Source organism: Megalopta genalis, chromosome 5 (genome assembly GCF_051020955.1).
Source record: "Megalopta genalis isolate 19385.01 chromosome 5, iyMegGena1_principal, whole genome shotgun sequence".
NCBI classification, from domain to species: domain Eukaryota; kingdom Metazoa; phylum Arthropoda; class Insecta; order Hymenoptera; family Halictidae; genus Megalopta; species Megalopta genalis.
The window spans coordinates 11,212,241-11,234,660 of NC_135017.1; the positions used below are offsets into that span (position 1 = coordinate 11,212,241).

Below are 22,420 nucleotides of genomic sequence, written 5' to 3' on the forward strand. Positions count from 1 at the left end.
TCCTGGTTGGCGACGGAATTACGTAATTTCCTGGGGATGGCGTGGCAACTACGAAGCTCGGTAGGCAACATTGTAACCGAACGGTAATCGCATTGGTCGTTAATTCGTCGACGGTTTTGGAAATTCCGGTGTCTCCCCCCCCCGCCCCCTCCCCCGGCCCCCGTTTCGACGTGAACGGCCGCGATACGAATCACAATGGATCCTATCAAAGGGAATTATCAAAGCGGTGGAACGCGCCGCGTGGCCGGCAAGGCGAAATTAATTCTCCCCCCGGCTCGCCTTTATTTACAGAAAGAGGAAGATCATTGGCTGCAGCTACCAATTTGTTATTGGTCTCGCGGGCGCAATAACAACACTACGGAATCATTTCGACTCCCAGAGCTAGGTCCGCGATGCCGAGTTTCTATCGTACGGCGTCGCTGAGCCGAGCAGCGTCGACCCTGTCGAGGAATCGGCGCGATCAAACTGTGATCAAGCTGATCGAACTGTGATCATTAGATCGTGGATTTTTGTGCGAAATAAAAATGGTATAATTGGTCGATTAGAGAGTTGATTCTAATCAATTACACGATTGATTCTAATCAATTAGAGAATTGATTCTCTAATCAATTACACGATTGATTCTAATCAATTAGAGAATTGATTCTAATCAATTAAACAATTGATTCTAATCAATTAGACGATTGATTCTAATCAATGAGACAGTTAATTCTAATCAATTAGACGAATAATTCTAATCAATTAGAGAATCGATTTTAATCAATTAGAAAATTGATTCTATCCAATTAGAGTATTGATTCTAATCATTTTGTGATTTGATTCTAACCAATTAGAGAATTGATTCTAATCATTTTGTGATTTGATTCTAATCAATTAGAGAATTGATCCTAATCATTTTGTGAATTGATTCTAATCAATTAGAGAATTGATTCTAATCATTTTGTGACTTGATTCTAATCAATTAGAGAATTGATTCTAATCATTTCGTGAATTATTCTAACCAATGGAAAAATTGATTCTAACCAATGGAAAAATTGATTCTAATCAATTAAACACAATTGATTCTAATCAATTAGACAATTGATTCTAATCAATCAGATAATTCATTCTAGTCGATCTAAAAATTTATTGCAGAACCCTGAAAACACGTGGTGGTTATCATAGTAATCTTCCCAAATACAATAACTACAAGTTTTTTGATTGTAATCATTTCTTAGAAGGAAGTAAAAATTCCTATTCACAGTATTTGTCCAATAAAAATTATCGAGAAGATAACAATGAAATGCAAAATATATCAGTTGTATTATTTGCATTAATACGCGTACTATTAGCCTAAATAAATATTTCAAGTATTGCCGAATAAAAATTATCTTCAGTAAAATTGAACGCGCTACTTCGACAGTCTATGATTGCACCATCAGTTTTGTCCATGACCGTTCAAAAGCCCCGGGTGTCTACGTCGCAAAATCTAAACAACGCGATCATGCTACCCGGGGCTCAAACGTTCAACAGAGAAACGTGCAGCCACCGACCTTCCTGATCTCAGCGGCAGCCATAATTCAGACCGAGCGGATCAGTAGAGCCGCTTCAACGACAACCGTATCCTTGTTTGCCGGTCGCCTTCGGAATCGGCTCCCATTAGGGAGCCCAATTAATCCTATTAAAATGCGAGGGAATCGGATTCGCGAGTGGCCGCCGCTCGGTCTACGAGTTGAGCACATCTGCGTCGGCGGTTGAGAGCACGGCGGCTGGTTTAAGGGTGCCATGGGCGGGGTGGGTGGGGGTATCATCGAATCCTGAAATATTAAAATGTAGTGACGGGGGGTGCGTACAATGTTACCCCTGCTAGATATCCAGAGGGGTGGAAACGACGGTGGCGGAAATACAGCAGATATTGAAAATGCCCCACCCTTCTTCTTTACAATTCACCGTATCTTTTCGGGGCTGGGGGTTTAGGCGCATCGGCCACCGATAGGAGAGGCAGCCAGGTATGGGTGCCGGCGAACGAAATTTCGGCCGCACAATGTGCCCAGACGATGAAACGAAAATCGCCTAGAGCCTTATTAATAACCGCGGACTGCGGCACGCACGCACGCGGGGGTGGCCCGAGGGTGGCCCTCTCTAGACAGAGCAGCCGCCGCGGCGCAATCGGCGCACAAGGGAACACAATGAACCGTTTTCTCGTTTTTACAGGACCGAATGACCGCGCTGACGCTTCGGCAAACAATTGAACAATTTTTCAAATCCTAAGTTCTTTGTTCGCGATTGACACGCCACCATCAGCGCTACGTTATTTATTGTATTTATTGTATTAAATGTATCGTGTTTAGATCTCGCAAAATGAAGTGATAAAAATGTTGCCAAAAAGGAGCTTATTTGTAAAAATTAAGACAGGGGTTGTTATTGTTAAAACGTTAAAATACTATTAAATGTGTTAAATATATTAAATATATTAAAAATATTAAAAATATTAAAAATGTTAGAAATATTAAAAATATTAAATATATTCAATATATTCAATATATTAAAAATATTAAAAATATTAAATATATTCAATAGATTCAATATATTAAAACTATTAAATATATTACAAATATTCAAAATATTCAAAATAATATTCAAAATATTTAAAATATTCAAAATATTCAAAATATTCAAAATATTCAAAATATTAAACATATTAAAAATATTAAAAATATTAAAAATATTAAAGATATTAACTACATTGAAAATATCAAAAATATTAAACATATTAAAAATATTAGAACATATTTATAATTCTGTGAGAATATGTTACACAACGTGTGTCGCAATCTTAAATAATTACATTCCGAAAATTAACCTTCATGTGCACAGTCAGTTCTTGCTTAAAAACTCGGATAAACATGTTTCTTCTCAGCTGATTGTGACACAACGGTATCCATGTGAATGGATTTAAAAAGAACAACGTTCAGAGAAATATTGGCAGAATTTTCACGCGTTGACGCATGCTCCGCATAACTTTTTATCGTATCATTTGTGCCACTGTTTCGAGTGGGAGGGGGCACTTACTTTATTCCATCGGAGTTTAATAAACCGTTCCGGCATTGATATTAAGCGACGACAAGTTTAATGAACCGCCCCGAAATTCCCGTAGCCGTCGTGCGCGCCGTGTCGCGCCGGCTCAAATATTATTTGTCAAAGGACGGCATTTCTGGTTTTCTACTCGGAACGCATTTTAATTAATAGCGGAACGCGCGCGCGGCTCGTTTTGCCGGCTGCCGGTCGTCTGCGCAGAAATTTGTCCAATTTGTTGCGCTATTTGTTTGTGATGGCCTGCTAATTGCTCGGGCTCCCATTCTGATCCTTTTATGCGACCGGCTCCGCGCCGATCGACGCGGGAATTCGTTTTAATTTTTCAGCACTTCGGCCGCGTTACACGGACACTTCTCGTCCCCCTCGGGCGGCGCCCGTTGTTTTCCGGATTCTATTTTCCGCCCAGTCGATTCTCATGTAAATTCAAACCGGCCGAGGGTTAATTGAAAAGTGTTTTTACTTTTACCGAAGTTTCGCAATCTAAACGGGCGCACGACAGACTCGGACAGGTGTCGCCGGACCGGCAATCGAACGGAGTATAGAAGGTTTCAATAGCGTCGAATGAGAATCGGTATATTTGTCTGACCATGACAGACCGTTTCTACTGTCGGGGGAACATTCTCGTTAAATGTGCCATAGATTGGTAACGAAAAATCGTAGACCCACTTTTTTGGACTCGTTAGAAAGCAGAAGCTTCAATCTTTAATCGCATATTATTGTGAGTTATAAAAAAAAATTTTTTGACCTCTGTACAGAGATCGTAGTTTGAAAATTTCCAAAAAACGACCACTCTCACTTCTCCGCCCGTATTTTGGTGTAACAATTTTTTGTTAGAGAATGCGTTATGAATGTCTAAAGTAGAGACTTTATCCTTTAAAACGAGCATAAGATGTTTGTTGTATGATTTTTTTTCACTAAGTTACGGTACTTTGAATATCGGCGATTATTTAAGATTCAGCGATTCCTTGAATCACTTTATTATTCGAGGCACGCTTTTCATTCAAAGTATGATAAGTCGGCAAGAAAAAATCGTAGATCCATTATTTTGGACTCGTTAGAAAGCAGAAATTTCATTCTTTAATCGAGCGTTATCGTTAGTTATACAAAAAATTTCTCACTTCCGTCCAGAGATTGAAATTGGAAAATTTTCAAAAAAACGATCATTTTCACTTTTCCGCTTGCATTTTGATGTAATAATTTTTTATTAGAAAATACATTAAAGATATGTAAAGAAGAGACTTCACCCTTTAAAACGAGCGTAAGAAGCTTGTCCTGCGATTTTTTCTCACAAAGTTACAGTATTCTAAATATCGACGTTGTTTCAAGGCCGAAAAATATCCAATATCAAACTTTCCATTCCCGACGCGATAAATCGCTAACAAAAAATCGTAGCTCGATATTTTTGGACTCATTTTAAAGCGGAGACTTTACTCTCGAGGCTCGCAAAGTTTAAATAGCGAGAAAAATCGTTCAAAAGCTCTACAGACCTTCGAATTCAAAACATTATCAAGAAACGACACTCTCCACTTTTCGATCCGTAATTACCGTCAAAGAATAGTTAACAAAAACCACGTTAGAGCTGTTTAAAGCAGAAACTTCACCCTTTAAAACGCGCTAAGGTACAACGCTATCCGATATTTTTCTTGGAAACTACGAGTGCTCAATAATGACCGAATACAGCGGCAGCTTAATTCGGTGCGGTGGGGCGCGGTTGAATTCGAGCGATCAGTCGTTACTTGGTTTCGGGCTCGGAGCGTGGCCGGGAAGAATTTATTCTCGCGGCGGCGTTAAATTCTTCGTCGTAACAAGCAACACGAAATAAGTGTTTCCACCTTAACTCTTCCTCAACAAGTAGGTGGGTGTGGTTTCCGGGCGGTACGTACGGGAACGACTGGCAGAAGCGAGGGTGGTTTCGCTTGTGTATTTAATTTCCGACGAAACGAATCGGATCGGTAGCTGCGGAGAGAGGAGCAAATCGGGGAAAGTAGGAGCCGAACGAAGAAAGCGATGCGATGGGAGAGAAGCGAGGCTGCCGGTGCCGTGGGTGGGCGCGCGCTCGCGCGATCCTGGAAGAAGAGACGCGGCCAGACACGAAGAAAAAGTTGCACAATCGCTTTCGAGAGCTTCGAATCCCAGCCTCTCTCGCAACAGCTTTCAGCATTGGTTATTCACGTGTATACGTTTCTCTATCTCAATTTATAATGCGGCGAGCGTGCACTCGCGATTCGGACGGGATCTCCGCGAGCGGAAAATGGTTTTTCCAACGCGGAGAGCCTGAGACGCGGCGTAGACGCGCAGACCGGGTACACTCGTTTTGACGAATCGATCGACGCGGTTCCGTTGAAATTTGTATTCCTTCGCGAGATGCGTTTTATTGGGACGCTCGGTTGGCGGCCGATTCTTACCCGTTGCTCGTCACGACGACGCCGAGCAAGCAAATGAAACCGCTCGAAAGGATTACAAACGCCGGAAGCGTCGCGATTCGATACCGTCCTTCGACAGGATTATCGGTGGACCGCGGATTTTAGGCATTTATGGCAGAAATTAGTTGATATAATTCGACGCGGTGGATTGATTAAAGCGAACTGAGAACGTTGTCGTGTTAATTTGAGATAATTAAAATGATTAACCAGTTTGCCGTGTTTGACGAGTATACACGTCGTGGAGAAGTGACAGTATTTTGTGTCATGACGAGTATACTCGTCATTGAAAAGTGATAGTACTTTGTGTCATGACGAGTATATTCGTCGTTGAGAAATGATAGTACTTTGTGTCATTACGAATATACTCGTCATTGAGAAGTGGTAGTATTTCGTGTCACGACGAGTATACTCGTCATAGAGAAATTGCAGTATTTCGTGTCACGGCGAGTATACTCGTCATAGAGGAATTGCAGTATTTTGTGTCATGACGAGTATACTCGTCATGAGTCAGAATTAGCGAAGACACTTTGGCAAACAAGAATTCGATAAATTTCTTAAGTTTTCTTGTTTCTTATTTCTTTTATATTCTTATTTCTTATTGTAATAAAAATGTCAAGAAGTTTGAACGAATTCAGTCTTTATTGTTCTTATAAAGCGTCGCTCGTCGGTAACTTTTAGCACTGCATGGGTTTAGCGTTGAATTTATTTATGAAATTCCACCAGATTCGCGTCACAATGAATATCTGCGATACTATTATACAAAAGATGGTGAATTAATGCAACAATATACCCTCTAAATTGCAAAAATTATCGTTGCAAATTCCTGTAGTCTTTTAAAGGTATTTCTGAAATTCCCTTCGACACCGAACGAAGGAACATTTTGAGAATAATTCGAGGTACGGACGCGAAGCAGCGAGAATGATTTTTGGGTGGGAGGCGGACCCATGGACGTCCGAAGATAAAAACACAGCACCGTGGGACCCGCATCAGCAAGCTCTCCATCATGGTGGCACAAAGAGCGAAGTTCTACGGTGCTGCGCGGAATAAAATGAAAAGGTGAAAAAGGACGCGACCGCCTCCCTTGCGACGCAAAAAGTCCCTTGGAATCTCGAAATGCTTTCGAGAATGATGAATGGCCAGCTAGATCATTAGCTAATCGCGGCTTCTCCGAGCTGGCGGCAGAGTCCGTCGCGCGGATTCTACGCGGATTCTACGCGGACGCAGCGCCGATATCGGAGCGCGCGAAATCCGGGGACCCGGGGAGGGGGGAATAATATGAGTGACAGCGTCGGATACAGATATATAGGAATTAGGGGCCACCTCTGAATCCGATCAAGCGATCAGACGTATCAAAGATGAACGTGCCAATCACTTCGTGGAGATGTTCGCGACAATGTTCGAACTCGGTCGAACCCTTCATCCGTGCAGGCTTACGTCGGATCGACGCGGTGTCGGTAGCCGAGCCTCGATCGTGGTTACAACGTGCTCTCTCATCGCTGAAACTGCCGCGGACCCGAAGATCGAAGTGTCGGCTTTGCAACGAGACCAAAAAATTCGATCCACGATTTTTTATTGTGGTTTTATGGCACTTGAGACGAGAAGTGTGTCGCTGGCATTCGAAGAACTTATTGATCGCTATCTATCGAGCTGCGTCGATATTGAAGGTACTGTAACTTCGGTGTAAAAAATCGGAGAACGATCTACCGAAACTCGTTTTAAAGGCTGAAATCTCCGCTTTCAAATAGGTCCTAGAACATTGATCCCAGATTTTTCCTCGCCGATTTATTGAACGTCGAATCGAGAGTGTGCCGCTCATAGTACAGTAACTCGATGAATGTCGACTTTGATATAATCGTCAATATTCAAGTTACTGTAATTTTGTGAAAAAAAAATCGTAGAACAAACATCTTATACTCGTTTGAAAGAGTGAAGTCTCTATTTTTGATATCCATAACGCATTTTCTAGAAAAAAAATTGTTACTCCAAAATGCGAGCGGAAAAGTGAAAGTGGTCATATTTTTGGACATTTTCGAATTTCGATCTCTGCACGGAAGTAAACAATTTTTATTCACAATTGGCGATGATATTTAATTGAAGACTGAAGCTTCCGCTTTCTAACTAGCCCAAAAGCATCGATCTACGATATTTCTTTGCTGTTTTATTGCCCATTGAATGGGATGTGTGCCGCGCGATTCTAATTATCCGAAATAATCCGATCGTATTCTGCGATCTTCCGCGCCCGGTTCGAGGATATGCGGCTAGCAGAGGGTACGTGGAAAATATCCGGGATCCGTGTTGATTCATCAGTTACTTGGGAAAACGCGACGGAAGAAGCAGCACTCGCGGGACATCGCGTATAGATCGCGAGACCGCGATCCGAATCTCATACGACACATTTGCCCGGCACGTATCAGGCCGGCGACCCAACCTTGTTGACTTCCACTCGCATCCATGCAACCCCTGTGACTGTAATATTACCTGATCCTGGTGCCCGGTTACGGTACCTACCGGTGTAATATTCATTTCCTCCAGTAAAAGCCCTTTCAACGGCTCTTTCGGGCTCGGATATCGGAAAAACGAGGCATTTCCGTTGGTAAATGTCACGGAGATAGGCGGACGGCCAGTGACCACATATTACCAATCAATTTGCCTCTGTCGATACTGAGAGACGCGACAGAGAGCGAGAGGGTGCATGAAATCGACTGTGAGGTGGCTAGGAAAGGGGTTGACAGAGACGCGGACATAGGCGTGGCTAGGTGTGCGTATGGAAAAGTGGCCGCTCCATCATATTTAACTCGGATAGCCAATCATCCTTGTCACTGTTCGGGTGATAGATTATTTTAATCAAGTTATTCCCACCCCTGAAACCCAATCATTCTTCGGGGTGGAGGAAGAGAGGCTGCCGGAGACGCCACGGGAACTTGTCAAGCACAGGATCTGTACGGATCCGGTACTCGAGCTGTGTGTTCGAGAGTACGTCATGATTTCGTTGCAAAAAATCGTTGGACAGTCGAGCTAGGTCCGTTTTGAAGGCTGAAGAATCTACTTTCACCTACCGTGTCCTATTTTCTGTTTAAAAATTTGTCTACGACTTTGCTGCGAGGAAACGTCGACCTAAAAATTGCCCGCGAAATTGACGATGTTCGAGTTGTAGTCAAGATTCAGACCGCCACAACTTCGTGAAAAAAAATCGTACAATGATGAAATTTTACTCATTTTGAAGGCTGAAGTATCTATTTTGACGAACTGTTTGTGATCTTTCTTGAGAAAAATTTTCTACGATGCGGACGGATACGAAACGTCCGCCTAGAAAAGTGAAAGCATAATTGACGACGTTCGAGTAGTAGTCAATGTTCAGACTTTCGCAATTTGATTAAAAAAAATCGTATGACGATCATGTACGACTTATTTTGAAGGTTAAAGTATCTACTTTGACCACTTGCTCATGAACTTCCTTTAAAAAAATTTCTTGTGATGTGGCGAATGAAAAACGTTGTCCTAGAAGATTCGAGACAAAATTAACGACGTTCGAGTAGTAGTCAATATTCAGACCTTCAGAATTTGGTGAAAAAAAATCGTACAACAATCAAAGTGGACTCATTTTGAAGGCTGAAACCTCTACTTTCACAAGCCGTTAGTCGTTTAACTTGAAAAAATTCGTCGACGATATGGCGGATGAAAAAATCCGCCCTGAACATTCCACCGAACGTCGATGTCTCAAGATATTCAGACTCTGACAATTTGATTGACGAAACCGGACTAATATTCTTTCTCCACGTCTCAACCATTTGCCCCCTACTCCACATAAAAATCAAATTAACCGGCGGCGGGAGGACTAGGCTAAAATGGAGCCTTAACCTGGAAACCATCGGTGCGTGGTAGCCGGAGGTTTTTCAATAATTCCCCGGGCTAAGTGGAAATTGGTAATTTCGCTGTTCGATAATCCATTTTTTAATGGCTCTGACGAGCGATTGATTCGTCTGGCGGCCGAAATCTTCCTGGGGGCCCGGTCGGCTTTGTTGCTCCTCGCGCAGGCCGACGGGAACGTGATTTACGGGGAGCTGCGGACTTGACGTGTTTTAATATTCGACAGGATGAAGGGTAGATTGAAAAAGTTCGGAAAATCGACTGGTCCGCGGCACCGGGCCGGCGATACCCTCCGTTATCCGTTAGGCGAATGTCGGATCTGCCGGAATCCCGCGTACGTTTACGCTCCAATCCAAAAATCTGGTCTACAGAGTGTCCCAGAAATCCGGCCGACACCCGGAATGTCTGATCCTCGTTTTTCCGACGCAATCTCTTCCCAGGCATTCCTTCGGTCATTTCGAGCAACTTTTTCCTTTGCGAAAATGTTCTCCGAGGCTCCGTTAACGAGTTATTAGCGAAATACACGGACCAATTGGAGACACGGTATTGCGATACCGCGTCGCGCTTGCTGCGCGGGGGCGTGGCTTCGACCGCACTCGGTCTCTAATTGGTCCGTGTTTTTCGTCGATAACTCGTTAACGGAGCCTCGTAGAACATTTTCGTAAAGGAAAAAGTTGCTCGAAATGACCGAAGGAGTCGCCCGATTCTAATCTTAAAGTGGATCGCCTCTTTCAGTCTTCTTCTCCCCTGTAATTTTTAGCATTTGATGCTAGTATCATTAGCGACAGAATAATGTTTGAACGACACGGATGAAATCGTAATATACGCATGGCTTTTATTTCCCCAAGACCATTAACGTTTGCTCGGTGGTTTTTAGAAGACACGCACCCCTCAGCTCTGTGTATACGTCGACCAGTTCTGTAATCGTCGATCCCAGAGGACTCCTGAAATAGTAGGCAAGCCGTGTGATTCATTCAGTCTCTGTCCACCGACACGAGTCGACTGAGGTAGACCCCGAAAGATATTGGGACGATGTCAGTAATTTTCGGCACGTGATACGGTCGTTCGTTCCCGGAAATTGGAGCCGTTAATGGACGGGCGGTGGGGAGGGAGGTGACAGCTGTTTCATTTGCTAGCCGGATGTAATTGCCCGGTAATCATTTATTTATGGCCTATTGATTTTTTGTTTGCCGGCCCGGCATGAATGCATTAACAGGGAAGGCTACTTTGCAGAAACATTCGTTCTAGCGTTGATCAATTACGCGGCCACTTCCATTCGAACAATAGGGCTCCGAATTGAATGCGTTTTCGCTGCGGGAAATCGGCCCATTGTCCGCGGCGCCATTAATTGGAATTTTTACTAACATGCGACCAAACCCAGCCTAAACCTGGCGACAGGCTAGCCTAATACGCGCTCGGTCACATTAACTTCAGCCTGAAATCGGTATCGTACACTTCTCCCTCTGTTCCGCTGCACAAATTTTTTATATAAAAATGATTCACAGAGCCTGAAAGATGAGGATTCACTCTTTACAATGAGATTAGGTAGAACTAGATGCGATTTTTTTTCATGAAGTTATAGTCATTCAAATGTTGCCTATATTTTGCGCAAGGTTTGGTGTTAATGGCCTAGGGATGATGGTACACTTCTCATTCAAAATGCCATAAGTCGGCAAGAAAATATCGCAGACACACTTTTTTGGTCTCGTTGGAAAGCGGAGACTCTATTCTTGACGATCATGCTAGTTTTGGATAAGAAACAAATTTTGTTGCTACTCTACAAAACTCTGAATTCGCAAGTTTTAAAAATAATTGACACTTCCATTTCATCACCTATATTTGGAAGCAAGAATTTTTTACAAGAAAAAACGTTAGGGATATCAAAAGTACAGTCTACGCGCTTTAAAATGAGCCTAGCCGGACCGTCATGCAATTTTTTTTCATAAAGTTACGGTACTTTGAATATCGACGATCATTTAAGTTTGACTGATCCATTGAATCATTTTCACATTGAAGGCACACTTTTCATTCAAAGTGTGATAAGTCGGCAAGAAAAAATCGCAGATCAACTTTTTTGGACTCGTTCGAAAGCTGAGACTTTAATCTCAAAATTCACGTTGTTTTAGTCTCTTAAAAAAATTTTTCATTACTGTACAGACATGTAAATCTGAAAATTCTCGAAAAAATGAGCATCTTCACTTTAGTGCCCGTATTTCGGTGCAAAAATTTTTCGCTAGAAAACAAGATAGGGTCATCGAAAGTAGAAACTACGCCCTTTAAAACGAGCATGAAAGAATTGTCCTGAGATTTTTTTTCACGAAATTATGTAACTTCGCTTGGCCTCAAAATATTCGAAACATCTTGAAATTTGGGAATATGTTTTTGTTTCCACTAAAATTACAATTTAAATGGCCAATGGTCACTGATTTTTACGTATGACGAGTATTCTCGTCATGACACAAAATACTGCCGTTTGTTCGTGACGAGTATTCTCGTCGTGACACTTAAAATACTGTCACATCTCCACGACGAGTATTCTCGTCGTGACACTTAAAATACTGTCACTTCTCCACGACGAATATTCTCGTCGTGACACTTAAAATACTGTCACATCTCCACGACGAGTATTCTCGTCGTTTCACTTAAAATACTGTCACTTCTCCATGACGAGTATTCTCGTCGTGACACTTAAAATACTACCACTTCTCCACAACGACTATACTCGTCGAACACAGTCAACTGGTTAAAAAAATACAAAATAAAACTAGAGAATTAGAGATGTCTAATCTTGTTGTCGCCCTGTTCCAAACAAAAGCGTCCCATCGTGCAAGCTAGTTCTCCCCTACGCGAGAGCTAGGATTACGTATCTGCCGCGTTCAGGCGTATCTCGTCGTCGTCGTCGCCAAGAAATCGTCCCGGAATCCTGACCGTCCGCCGAGCATTCCGGGACGCCGGGATTTATTAAATGCAAAATGCTTCGGACAAACAATGCTTAATCGCGAGATGCCCGCCGTCGTAATCCCGTCGGTTGCTACAAGCTGGAACCCGGCGAGCCGTTGGAGGTGGTAAAATCGACGTTCCCCTAGGTTCTCCTCGCCGTCGTGCTCTCTACCTCCCACCGTTGATAATCCGATCTTTCTAAGGAGATTCCCCATTTTTACAAGCTCGTCCTCGGCTCGCCGCCGGGGGCATTCGAAATATTCGGCCGGGATTTCTCAGTCGCTCGGATGAGAGGCGGCCGGGCGGCGAGGGGCAGGTCCTAAGAGAAAACATGGTTCTACCAGAGCGAGAGAGAGCAAGAGAGAGCGAGAGGCAGGGACGGGACCGGGGCAGGCGGTGACGGAGCCCCTCCGCAAATTCGTTCCAATTGTTTAAAAGTACGGAAACGGGTCGACAAGGAGCTTCTGCTCGCCTCTGAAGACGGTTGTTCCCAGGTTCAGCGAACCGTGCCGCGTTTCCGTCGACCATTATCGTCATTACTTTATAACGTCGCGGTCCCCCTCGGCATGTATTTTCTTGAGAGCATCTCGGTGCTCCAAGGATCGAGCGTGTTCCTCGTCTGTCGGATCCCCGGGACACGCTCGCGGTTCTCAAATTCTTTCCGCTTTACGGAGAACTGTTTTCCCTCGTTTCACTTTCGATCCACCGCCGCGACAGCCGAACGGATTACTTCTACCAGCGGCAACGTCTCGGAGCGTTCACGGCGAAGCGGAAACGGCAACTCGCGGGAATGGAGAACCCGACGCCGAATTAGCTCGCGAGTGGAAACGGACGGTTCTGCTCGGACGCGGTCACCTTTCCCAGAGCACTTGACTAGTTTTCTTGCTTTTTTTCGGGATCGTTGCTCTCGGCCGAGCCGCATACGATGATTATTTATTTATATTTATTTATGTACTTCATATATTTATTTAATTTACTTGATTTGTATATTTTATTTACTTATTTTATTAAATCTTCCGGAAAGTCCGTCGACCCGAAGCATCGACGTAGCAATAAATTACACAGGCGTAGGACTAGCAGAGGGAAATTCACAGCAACCCGAAATTTGGCATTTCCGGGAGAAATTACTGTATAGAGGAATAAGGAAATAATATACTAGAAGTCTTATTCCATTATAAACAGTATAAACTTTCTGTATTGCTTTCAGACGACCTTTAACGCTCGATACGTATATAAAAAAGTACCAGAACAACAAATATTGAATTGTAAAAAATTTTTAAAATTTATTTTCGGGGATAATTGAAAATAATCGGCCGCACGTGTGGTTCCGGGACACTTTTTACTCTAAAGTTGTCCGAAATTGTCTGAAGTTGGCCGAAATTGTACGAAATTGTCGAAAATTGTCTGAAGTTATCCGAAATTGTCTGAAATTGTCCGAAGTTGTCGAAAATTGCCCGAAATTGTCCAAAGTTGTCCGAAATTGTCCGAAGTTCCACCTCTGAAAATCAATTATCGCTGATCAAACACCAAACAAATATAAAAACGCATAAAGTGCAGTCTTTTCTCAAATGCGTCGATAATTAAAAAAAAAAGAAACAAATCATTTTGTCTCATCCAAGAGAAGAAGTACGCGAGTCCTCGACATTCCTTCAAAATAACAAACGGTTGAAGTGTTCCAAGTAGCGGCAGAGGGTGGCAATCAATATTCATTTCGAAACGAAAGAACAATCGCCCGTCCGAATTAATCCGCAAGGAGATCCGGGAAAATGCGAGGCTGCGAGCCCTCGCGGCCCCTTCGTCCCCGCGCCCCAATTATTTCCTCCTTCGGCGCGAGATAAACGGACCGCGCGGCGAGACCCCAACCATCCCCCCCCTCTCCACGGGCTACTGCGATACCGAAAAACAAAGAAAATCGTCGTGTCTGCCGCGGTAATCCGTGTTCCGGGCGACCTTGCGCCACTGGTGCGCGATAACCCGCACACGCGTAGACCTGGAAAGGAGTCGGCGAGGAGAGAAGATGAGAGGAGGAGAGCGGAGGAGAGGCGACGAGGAGACAGAGGTCGCGAAGAAGGTAGCCGCGATATAATTAGCAGAAATTGGAGTTAAGTCAGAAAAGCAAAGTTATGGAGCCGGGGACGGGCGAGGGGGCCGGAGCAGTTACAAGGGTGCGGGGGGGGAGGGGGTGGCCGGCGGACTGCCATTTCGCGCTGGCAGCTTTGCTTTTTCCTCCGCTGCCGCTAATATAATTACTAATTAATTACTGTTCCCCAAACCACCCAAGAGTCAACCTCTCGCCGGTTTCGACGCGGCATAGCGAGCACGGAAGGACACTGCGAGAGGCCGGGCTCTCTCTCGCCGAGCTAAGGATAATTTCTACCACCGTCCGACGGAAAAGTAATGCTTTCCGTTTTAATAACGTTGTTCGTACGTACGTGCGAGCGCGCGCGCGGACCCGGGCCCAATGGGAACAACTTTTCACTGGCGCGACCCCGCGATGCACCTGCGTTCGACGCCGCCCTCGTAATTGTTTCCCTCTGTCCCCGCGGGAGCAGCTGAAAACAACCCGCTAAAAAAAATACTACAGCATCGTAGTACAACCCGGGGAACACCGCGAGGAATTAACGAGAAGGGACGAGGATATTCTCCGGAGACGGGATCCCGGAATGGACGCGATTCTTCGGCTGAACGATCGCGATTCCATTTGCAGCGAATTTTTTGGCTGTCGTTGCGACCCTTGACCGGGCAGTTTGGTCAGGGTTGACTGAAGATATTTGCGAGGTTTTAAGGGAATCGACTGATCGATACTTTGAGGAATCGTTCGGGTGCGCTGTTTTTACGGTTTATCGGTTTGGCGACTGTAAGTTGAGATGTTTCTTGCGGACCGATAAAATTTGGGGATATTGACATACAATTCGTTATTGGAGTTGTTTAGAGTTATTTGGACTCTGTGATCGAAGATATCGACACAATTTCAAGTGAAAAAGACGATTGGTTTCATCCAAAATCGATCTATAAATAGATTATTGTTAAGAAGCGTCACCTTCTTTGTCAGAAAAGGATTATCTTGTCGAATGAACTAATTTTATTGACGTTATGTCGATGTAATTCCTTTCTGGTACAGTTTTGATTGTGTCACTGAAGGTACAGTAATTTCTTCCGGAAATGTTCGGAGGTCGGAATTGAAATCGGCAGATAAGAGAATACTGAGTCGCGATTCTTTGAGCCTCGCGGCTCGTTTTTATGGAAACTCGAGGCTGTCAATAAAGGCAGCGGCCAGCATGCTGGTGTACATCGTATCTCCTCTTGTCAAATTGACCATTTTTATGCACAATTTAAGCATCAATAAGGGAGAATTAATAATAATTAATATGCTGTTCCTAATTTCAAGATTCCATAAATGACTCGTTTCTGTTTTGTCCGATATATTGTTACAGTTTCCCGCGTGCTGTGTCTTCAAACAATTTTTTCGACGAAAATGAATTATATACTGGAAAAGTAGAGACTTCAGGCTTTAAAATGAGCTTAGTTTCGTCGTTCCACGATTTTTATTCACGAAGTTACAGTATTTTGAATATCGATAAATTTTCGAGAGTCAGAAATTTCGTGAAAAATCTGGAACGAGGTTTCCCGACCACTCTGTCGCAGATAAATTTTTTTAAAGAAATTAATGGACAGCTTCCGAAAGTAGACACTTCGGGCTTTAAAATGAATCAATATCCATTGTTGTATGATCTTTTTGCACAAAGTTATAGCTGTTTGAATATCAACAATTTTTTCGAAAATTCGAAACTTCGACGAAAGTAGTTGACGGCTCGTTTTCATAGTTGCCGATTGTTAATAATTATAAAAACGAGGTGCAAGGCTCAAATAACCGTGTTTCCTCTTCCCAAATTGTCCATTATTGATTCCTTTTCTCTTACCCGACTGACACACATAGGCGTAGGAGAAATTCACACAAGGAAATTCACAGCAACCAGAAACTTGGCATTTCCGGGAGAAATTACTGTATTGTAATATAAGTTCGAAGTAAATAGGACAATTAGAATTGCATTTCTAGCGATGTCCATAAAGTTTCGAATAAATCGAACAATGAGTTCCATAAAAAATCACTATACTGTATCACTTCGTTCTTAAAAACGCATATTGTTCCGCCACGAGGTCGACAAATCCCACCGGTACCGATATAACTCTGTTCTAAAATAATTCACAACTCGCTGCGCTAAACACGTCGACAGAGTTTCAAAGAAACCGACCGATCGTTTCTCAAAACTATCTCGCTCCATCGCGTCCTCAAAATTCCCCGTCGCCGCCAAACAAAACGCGCAAAGATTTCGTGCGTAATCGGCGCACCTCGCGACCGTCGTTCTACTTCATATTTAGACGAGCACCGTGTGTATGCCCGGCGAACGTATTCGCCCGGTTTCCATTTACAAAGCATTAGTGTCCTCTGGCCGGTGCAGCTGTCTGTCGGCCGCGTATTTATTAAGCTCCGTCGAACTCCGGCGCAGTGGCTTGCAGTTTCAATCGTTTCGGAAGTATCAGACACTGCCGTCGGCGTTGCAGTGCGGCGATGCGGTGCGGTGCGGTGCGGTGCGGCGGGGCACGGCGGTTTGAAGTAGTTACAACAACTTATTACCACATGCACGTTTAAAAAACAGAAGGAAAAGAGTAGTTACACAAAGAACGTTGGGAGGGGAGGGGAGGGGGAGGAGAGAGGAGGACAGCATCGAGGCAGGCCAGCCACCGTGAACAAAAAACGAGAATGGCGGAACAGAACTGTCGTCGAAACTTTGCGCTCAGCCGACAAAAGAGCCGATCGAGCGGTCTTTACACGGGCCGAGTGACCCGCCAGACCGTTTTCCACCCGCTCGACGACCGCGCCGAGCCGCGCCGAGCCGCGCCGCGCCGCGTCGCACCGCGTCGCGTCGCGCCGCTTTCAATATTCTCCGGCGACGGATTATATACCGCACTTTTATTTATCGATCGCGGGCCGGCAGATTAAAAAAATGTAAAAATCTCCCCCACTCTCGACACCGCCGACTCTCTAACCACGCGCCTGTGTGCGCGGCTCTGTCTCTCTTTTCTGTTGCAGGCTGCGAGTTCCCGACGGAGTGGAATGGCCGGTGGTTCGAATCGGGGAATCTGGGTCCGGTGACGGTGAACGGGTCCCTGATGACCAGCAAGGGCACCTGCATCGACGCCGTGGACGACAAGTTTCTCATACACGACACGTGAGTCTCTCGTTTGAATTGCAAGTGAAATATCGGTTTCCTCCGGTATGAAACGATGCATGGATCGTATTTCATCCCTTTATCCGCAACAGCCGACCGACTCTGCCCTCCCCCTCAACCACCCACACGTGCCTCCCGGCCCCTCCCGGTCCCTCCCGGCCCCCTCCCCCGTCGGCCGTTTCGTTCGAGCTTTTATTAATTAACTTCGCCCGCCCTTTCTTGCGCCACCGACCCCCCGTCCCCGTGCCCCCGCCCTTCCCCCTTCCATTGACAAAGTGCCCCGGGGCGACGTGCCAACCAGAGAGTAGCGTATAAAACGTTTCCACTGAAATTCAAGGGTGGGCGCGGCGGCGAAGGGAGCCGGCAAAGGGAAGCTTTCAGCGCCAAGGACGATTCCCGCGAAGCGGCAGCGAGCTACAAGCTCGCAGATACCTGCGCAGCCAGCTTGTATATCGCGCCGTGTAATATTATAATGGATGTTAATGCCGCCCCGTGGGAGAAACGCGAATCGGTTTCGCTCGCGCGAGAGAGAAGGCCGGGGCGCGGGCAGAAGCGCGGGAGAGAGAGAGAGAGAGATCGGGGAAGAATAGTCGACCGCCTTTGAACCGGTTCGATACATCCTTTCTATTCCTGCTTTTCTGAAGAGATTCGGATAATTGCTCGGGCTCCGAGGGCCACGACGGTTGACCCAGTGAACCCTGTTTCTGTCGCCAGCCGCGTCGCCGAGCCGTTCGATGCACGTCGTTAAAAGGGAATCGATCGAGCCTCGACGCACTTTCGCCGTTACTCTGGCTTCTCTGCGAGTCGTTAATCTGAATGCGAGACTGGATCGCGATGCGCTGCTCTCTGGATCGATCCTGAAATTTTTTTGAGTGATTTGAATGTATGGTCGAACCTTCAAACTTCGTCAATCACGCTCAGACGTCTGAGTTCTGCGTCTGTGTTCGTTAACTCGCTGCGCCGGTGTGCTGAAATTTTAGTTCGAGGCTTCAAACCACGTCAAACGGGCTTAGACAAGATGCTAGTGTTCATTTATTTGTGCCAACGACGCTTCAAACTTCGTCAAACTTGGTCAAAAGCTTGTCAGTGCTTGGACGTACAATTCATGGATACGTAATTGTACATCCAAGTGCTTCAAACTTCGTCAAACATGATATAACGAAACATCAATGATTATTCGCTCATTTATTTATATTCGTATACGATTTATGCGATTTTATAGTTGTTGACAATCGGCAACTATAAAAACGAGCCGTCCACTACTTTTGTCAAAGTTTCAAATTTTCGAAAAAGTTGTCGATATTGAAACAGCTATAACTTTGTGCAAAAAAATCATACGACGATGGGACTCGGCTCATTTTAAAGCCCAAAGAATCTGCTTTCAGAGACCCTCCACCAGTTTCTTTAAAAAAATTGATTTATGATATGACGGATGGGAAACCTCGTTCTAGATTTTACACAAAATTTCAAGTTTTCGACAAAATTGTTGATATTCAAACGGCTATAACTTTGTGCAAAAAAATCATACGACAATGGAACTCGGCTCATTTTAAAGCTAGAAGCGTCTACTTTCGGAAGCCGTACGTCAATTCCTTTAAGAAAATTTGTTCACGACATAGTGGATGGAAAACCCCGTTCCAGATTTTCCACAAAATTTCTGACTCTCGAAATATCGATGATATTCAAAATACTGTAACTTCGTGAATAAAAATCGTAGAACAACGAAACTAAACTCATTTTAAAGCCTGGAGTCTCTACTTTTTATCTGTCTAATTGATTTCTGTAAAAAAAATTATTCGAAGACACAGCACGCGGGGAGCTGTAACTATTTATACCAGGCAAAGCAGAAACGAGTCATTTATGGAATCTTGAAATTAGAAACTGTGCTACCGCACAGTAACTGGCTCCACCGCCCTATATCCTAACCAAATTTCGTGTTTTCGATCCTCGCGAACCGATGCTCCCAGAATTTGCCTGTTAATATTAAAATTGTTGCTTACCCTCGTGCACGCGAGGTTCTCTTCCGAAGAGCTTTTCCGAAATTCGCACGGCGTCGGAAGCATCGTGTTTCGGGAAGGTGAGGGGAGGGGTGGAGTGGCGAATATCGGCGCACGATCGCGGAAATTCCGAACACGATTTCAATTTTGCCCACGCGATAAAAGTTAGTGATCGAATTAGACAGGAATTCCGGTGACGTTCGGTCGGGGATTGTCTGCGAAAATTATATCGTCGGAGGCCGCCGTGAAATCGGTCTCGGGAGTGGACTGTACGCAGAAGCATTTTCATTCTCGTGCAGCCGGCCGGCGACGTTTCCGCTGCACTTCTGACGAATTAACAGGTCGCGTGACAGGTCGCGATGTACGCGCGGTATAAAGGGGAAGTTGTAAAAATAGGATAACAAGCGAGCAATGTTGGCAACGTCGCGCTATGCAAAGATTGAGCAGCCCGATCGCCGAGCTCCCATAAGTATGTCGATATTCATCCTAATTTAACGAACCGTGAACCATTTTGAAGTTTGCACTTTCCGCTTTTCAAGTCTTTGAGCTAGCTTTCGTCGTAATCGGCGACCGAAGCGTAAAACTGGCGCACAAAAAAGCGTATTGACTCGTAAGATTCTCCCGGCATTAATCAAACGATTGGGTCAGAACCATCATGGCGTTAGTCACATTTTCCTCGTTATGAGAAGCTATTTATTTTGTTAAGATAATTTGCAGTTAAGAGAATGTATAGCGTACTTTGTAACAAATAATAACGATCAACGCGAACGACACATTATAAATAAATTAACGTACTGTAAAAATATACTAACGAATAAAGTAACATTGTTACATCGTTCCTGATTGTTCTATCAATTCTTGAAACAAAGATTTCAAGACTCGTTGCAGAAATTGTTGAAATTGATTGCACATCGCGGAGTGCATCGGTCGAATTCGCGCAGCACGCGTTCGAGAATCGTTCAGGAAGCGGAACGAAACAAACGGAATTATCGGCACACAATGTATCCATTTTGGCTCGAACTTATCTCTTTATCTCGAGAACCATCCCTCGGTCGTTAGACGTTATCTATTTGATGGCAGGAAGCAACGATGCCAGCGGAATAGAATTTTCGTAAAGTGCATAAGATGATCTCCTAACGTCTTCTCATTCTTCTTTACTCGGATATTAAGGTCACTCCGGAATATAAGAATCTCACGAACCAAGGATAAAACGAAACGGAATAAAGGCTCGCTTCATCCGGGCCACGTCTTACCGTTGATTGTACCACTTCTCTCCCGCGAATTTCGTTCCCAGGTTTCGCGCGTCAAAGGAACAAATGGACGAAATTTCGATAAATAATCCCTCATTAGCGCAAGGGATCCCCGGGATACGTAAAGCGGTCTCGTACAGTTCTGTCTGAAACGTACGCTGCTGAAATTCAAGTTGCTGAAATGCCGCGAGATCGGTGTTTGGCGCAAGTCGCATTTCTTGGAAGTTTTGTGGTACTTCATTTATGCGTCAAATGAAAGTATTTCTAAATAGTACTTTATTTAAGAATTAAATGAAATAGTATTCCTAAATAGTACTTCATTTAAGCATTAAATGAAACAGTATTTCCAAATAATAATTTATTTAACATTACATGCAATAGTATTTCCAAATAGTACTTTATTTAAGCATTAAATTAAATTAAATCCAAATTGTACTTCATTTCAGCATGAAATGAAATAGTATTCCAAAATAATACTTCATTTCAGTGTCTAATGAAATAGTATTCCCAAATAGTACTTCGTTCCAGCATAAAATGAAATAGTATTTCCAAATAATAATTTATTTAACATTACATGCAATAGTATTTCCAAATAGTACTTTATTTAAGCATTAAATTAAATTAAATCCAAATTGTACTTCATTTCAGCATGAAATGAAATAGTATTCCAAAATAATACTTCATTTCAGTGTCTAATGAAATAGTATTCCCAAATAGTACTTCGTTTCAGCATAAAATGAAATAGTATTTCCAAGTAGTACTTTATTTAAGTATTAAATGAAATAGAATTCCTAAAAAGTATTTCATTTCAGCACGAAATGAGATAGTATTCCCAAATAGTACTTTATTTAAGTATTAAATGAAATAGTATTCTTAAATAGTATTTCATTTCAGCATGAAATAAGATAGTATTCCCAAATAGTACTTCATTTCAGCATGAAATGTAGTAGTATTTCCAAGTAGTACTTTATTTAAGCATCAAATGAAGTAGTATTTCTAAATAGTACTTTATTTAAGTATTAAAAGAAATAGTATTCCCAAATAGTACTTCATTTTAGTATCCAATGAAGTAGTATTCCCAAATAGTACTTCATTTCAGCATCAAATAAAATAGTATTCCCAAATAGTACTTCATTTCAGCATCAAATGAGATAGTATTCCCAAATAGTACTTCATTTCAGCATGAAATGAAATAGTATTCCCAAATAGTACTTAATTTGAGCATCTAACGAAAAGTAGTATTCCCAAATAGTACTTCATTTCAGTATCCAATGAAGTAGTATTCCCAAATAGTACTTCATTCCAGCATCAAATAAAATAGTACTTCATTTCAGCATCAAATAAAATAGTATTCCCAAACAGTACTTCACTTTAGCATCAAACAAAGTAATATTCCCAAATAGTATTAACTTCTTAACGTTCACCCTTTCCCACCAAATTACTTAAAAAATTGTCGCCAGCCCTGGAAATCAAAGCCTGGGCAATTGGGACCAATCCTCGCACCCTTACTCCGGTAAATGTCGCAGAAAATGCGCGAGGTACGTAATTCGGCGGGTCGAAGTGTCCGGAATCGATTGATTAAAAAGCGAGTGTGCGGTTCGGTGGCGGATTCTCGCCGCGAAACGTGTCCGGCAGTC

General features: G+C 43.5%; 1 protein-coding gene across 1 annotated transcript in view; it reads left to right on the forward strand.

Annotated features, from left to right (window-relative positions):
• Positions 1 to 22,420, forward strand: part of LOC117221014 (uncharacterized) — a 404,219-nt gene that overhangs the window by 266,985 nt on the left and 114,814 nt on the right. Inside the window, exon 6 of the mRNA XM_033471570.2 lies at positions 17,398 to 17,536. Within this exon, the coding sequence (XP_033327461.1) occupies positions 17,398 to 17,536 (139 nt within the window). The remainder of the gene's footprint in view (positions 1 to 17,397; positions 17,537 to 22,420) is intronic.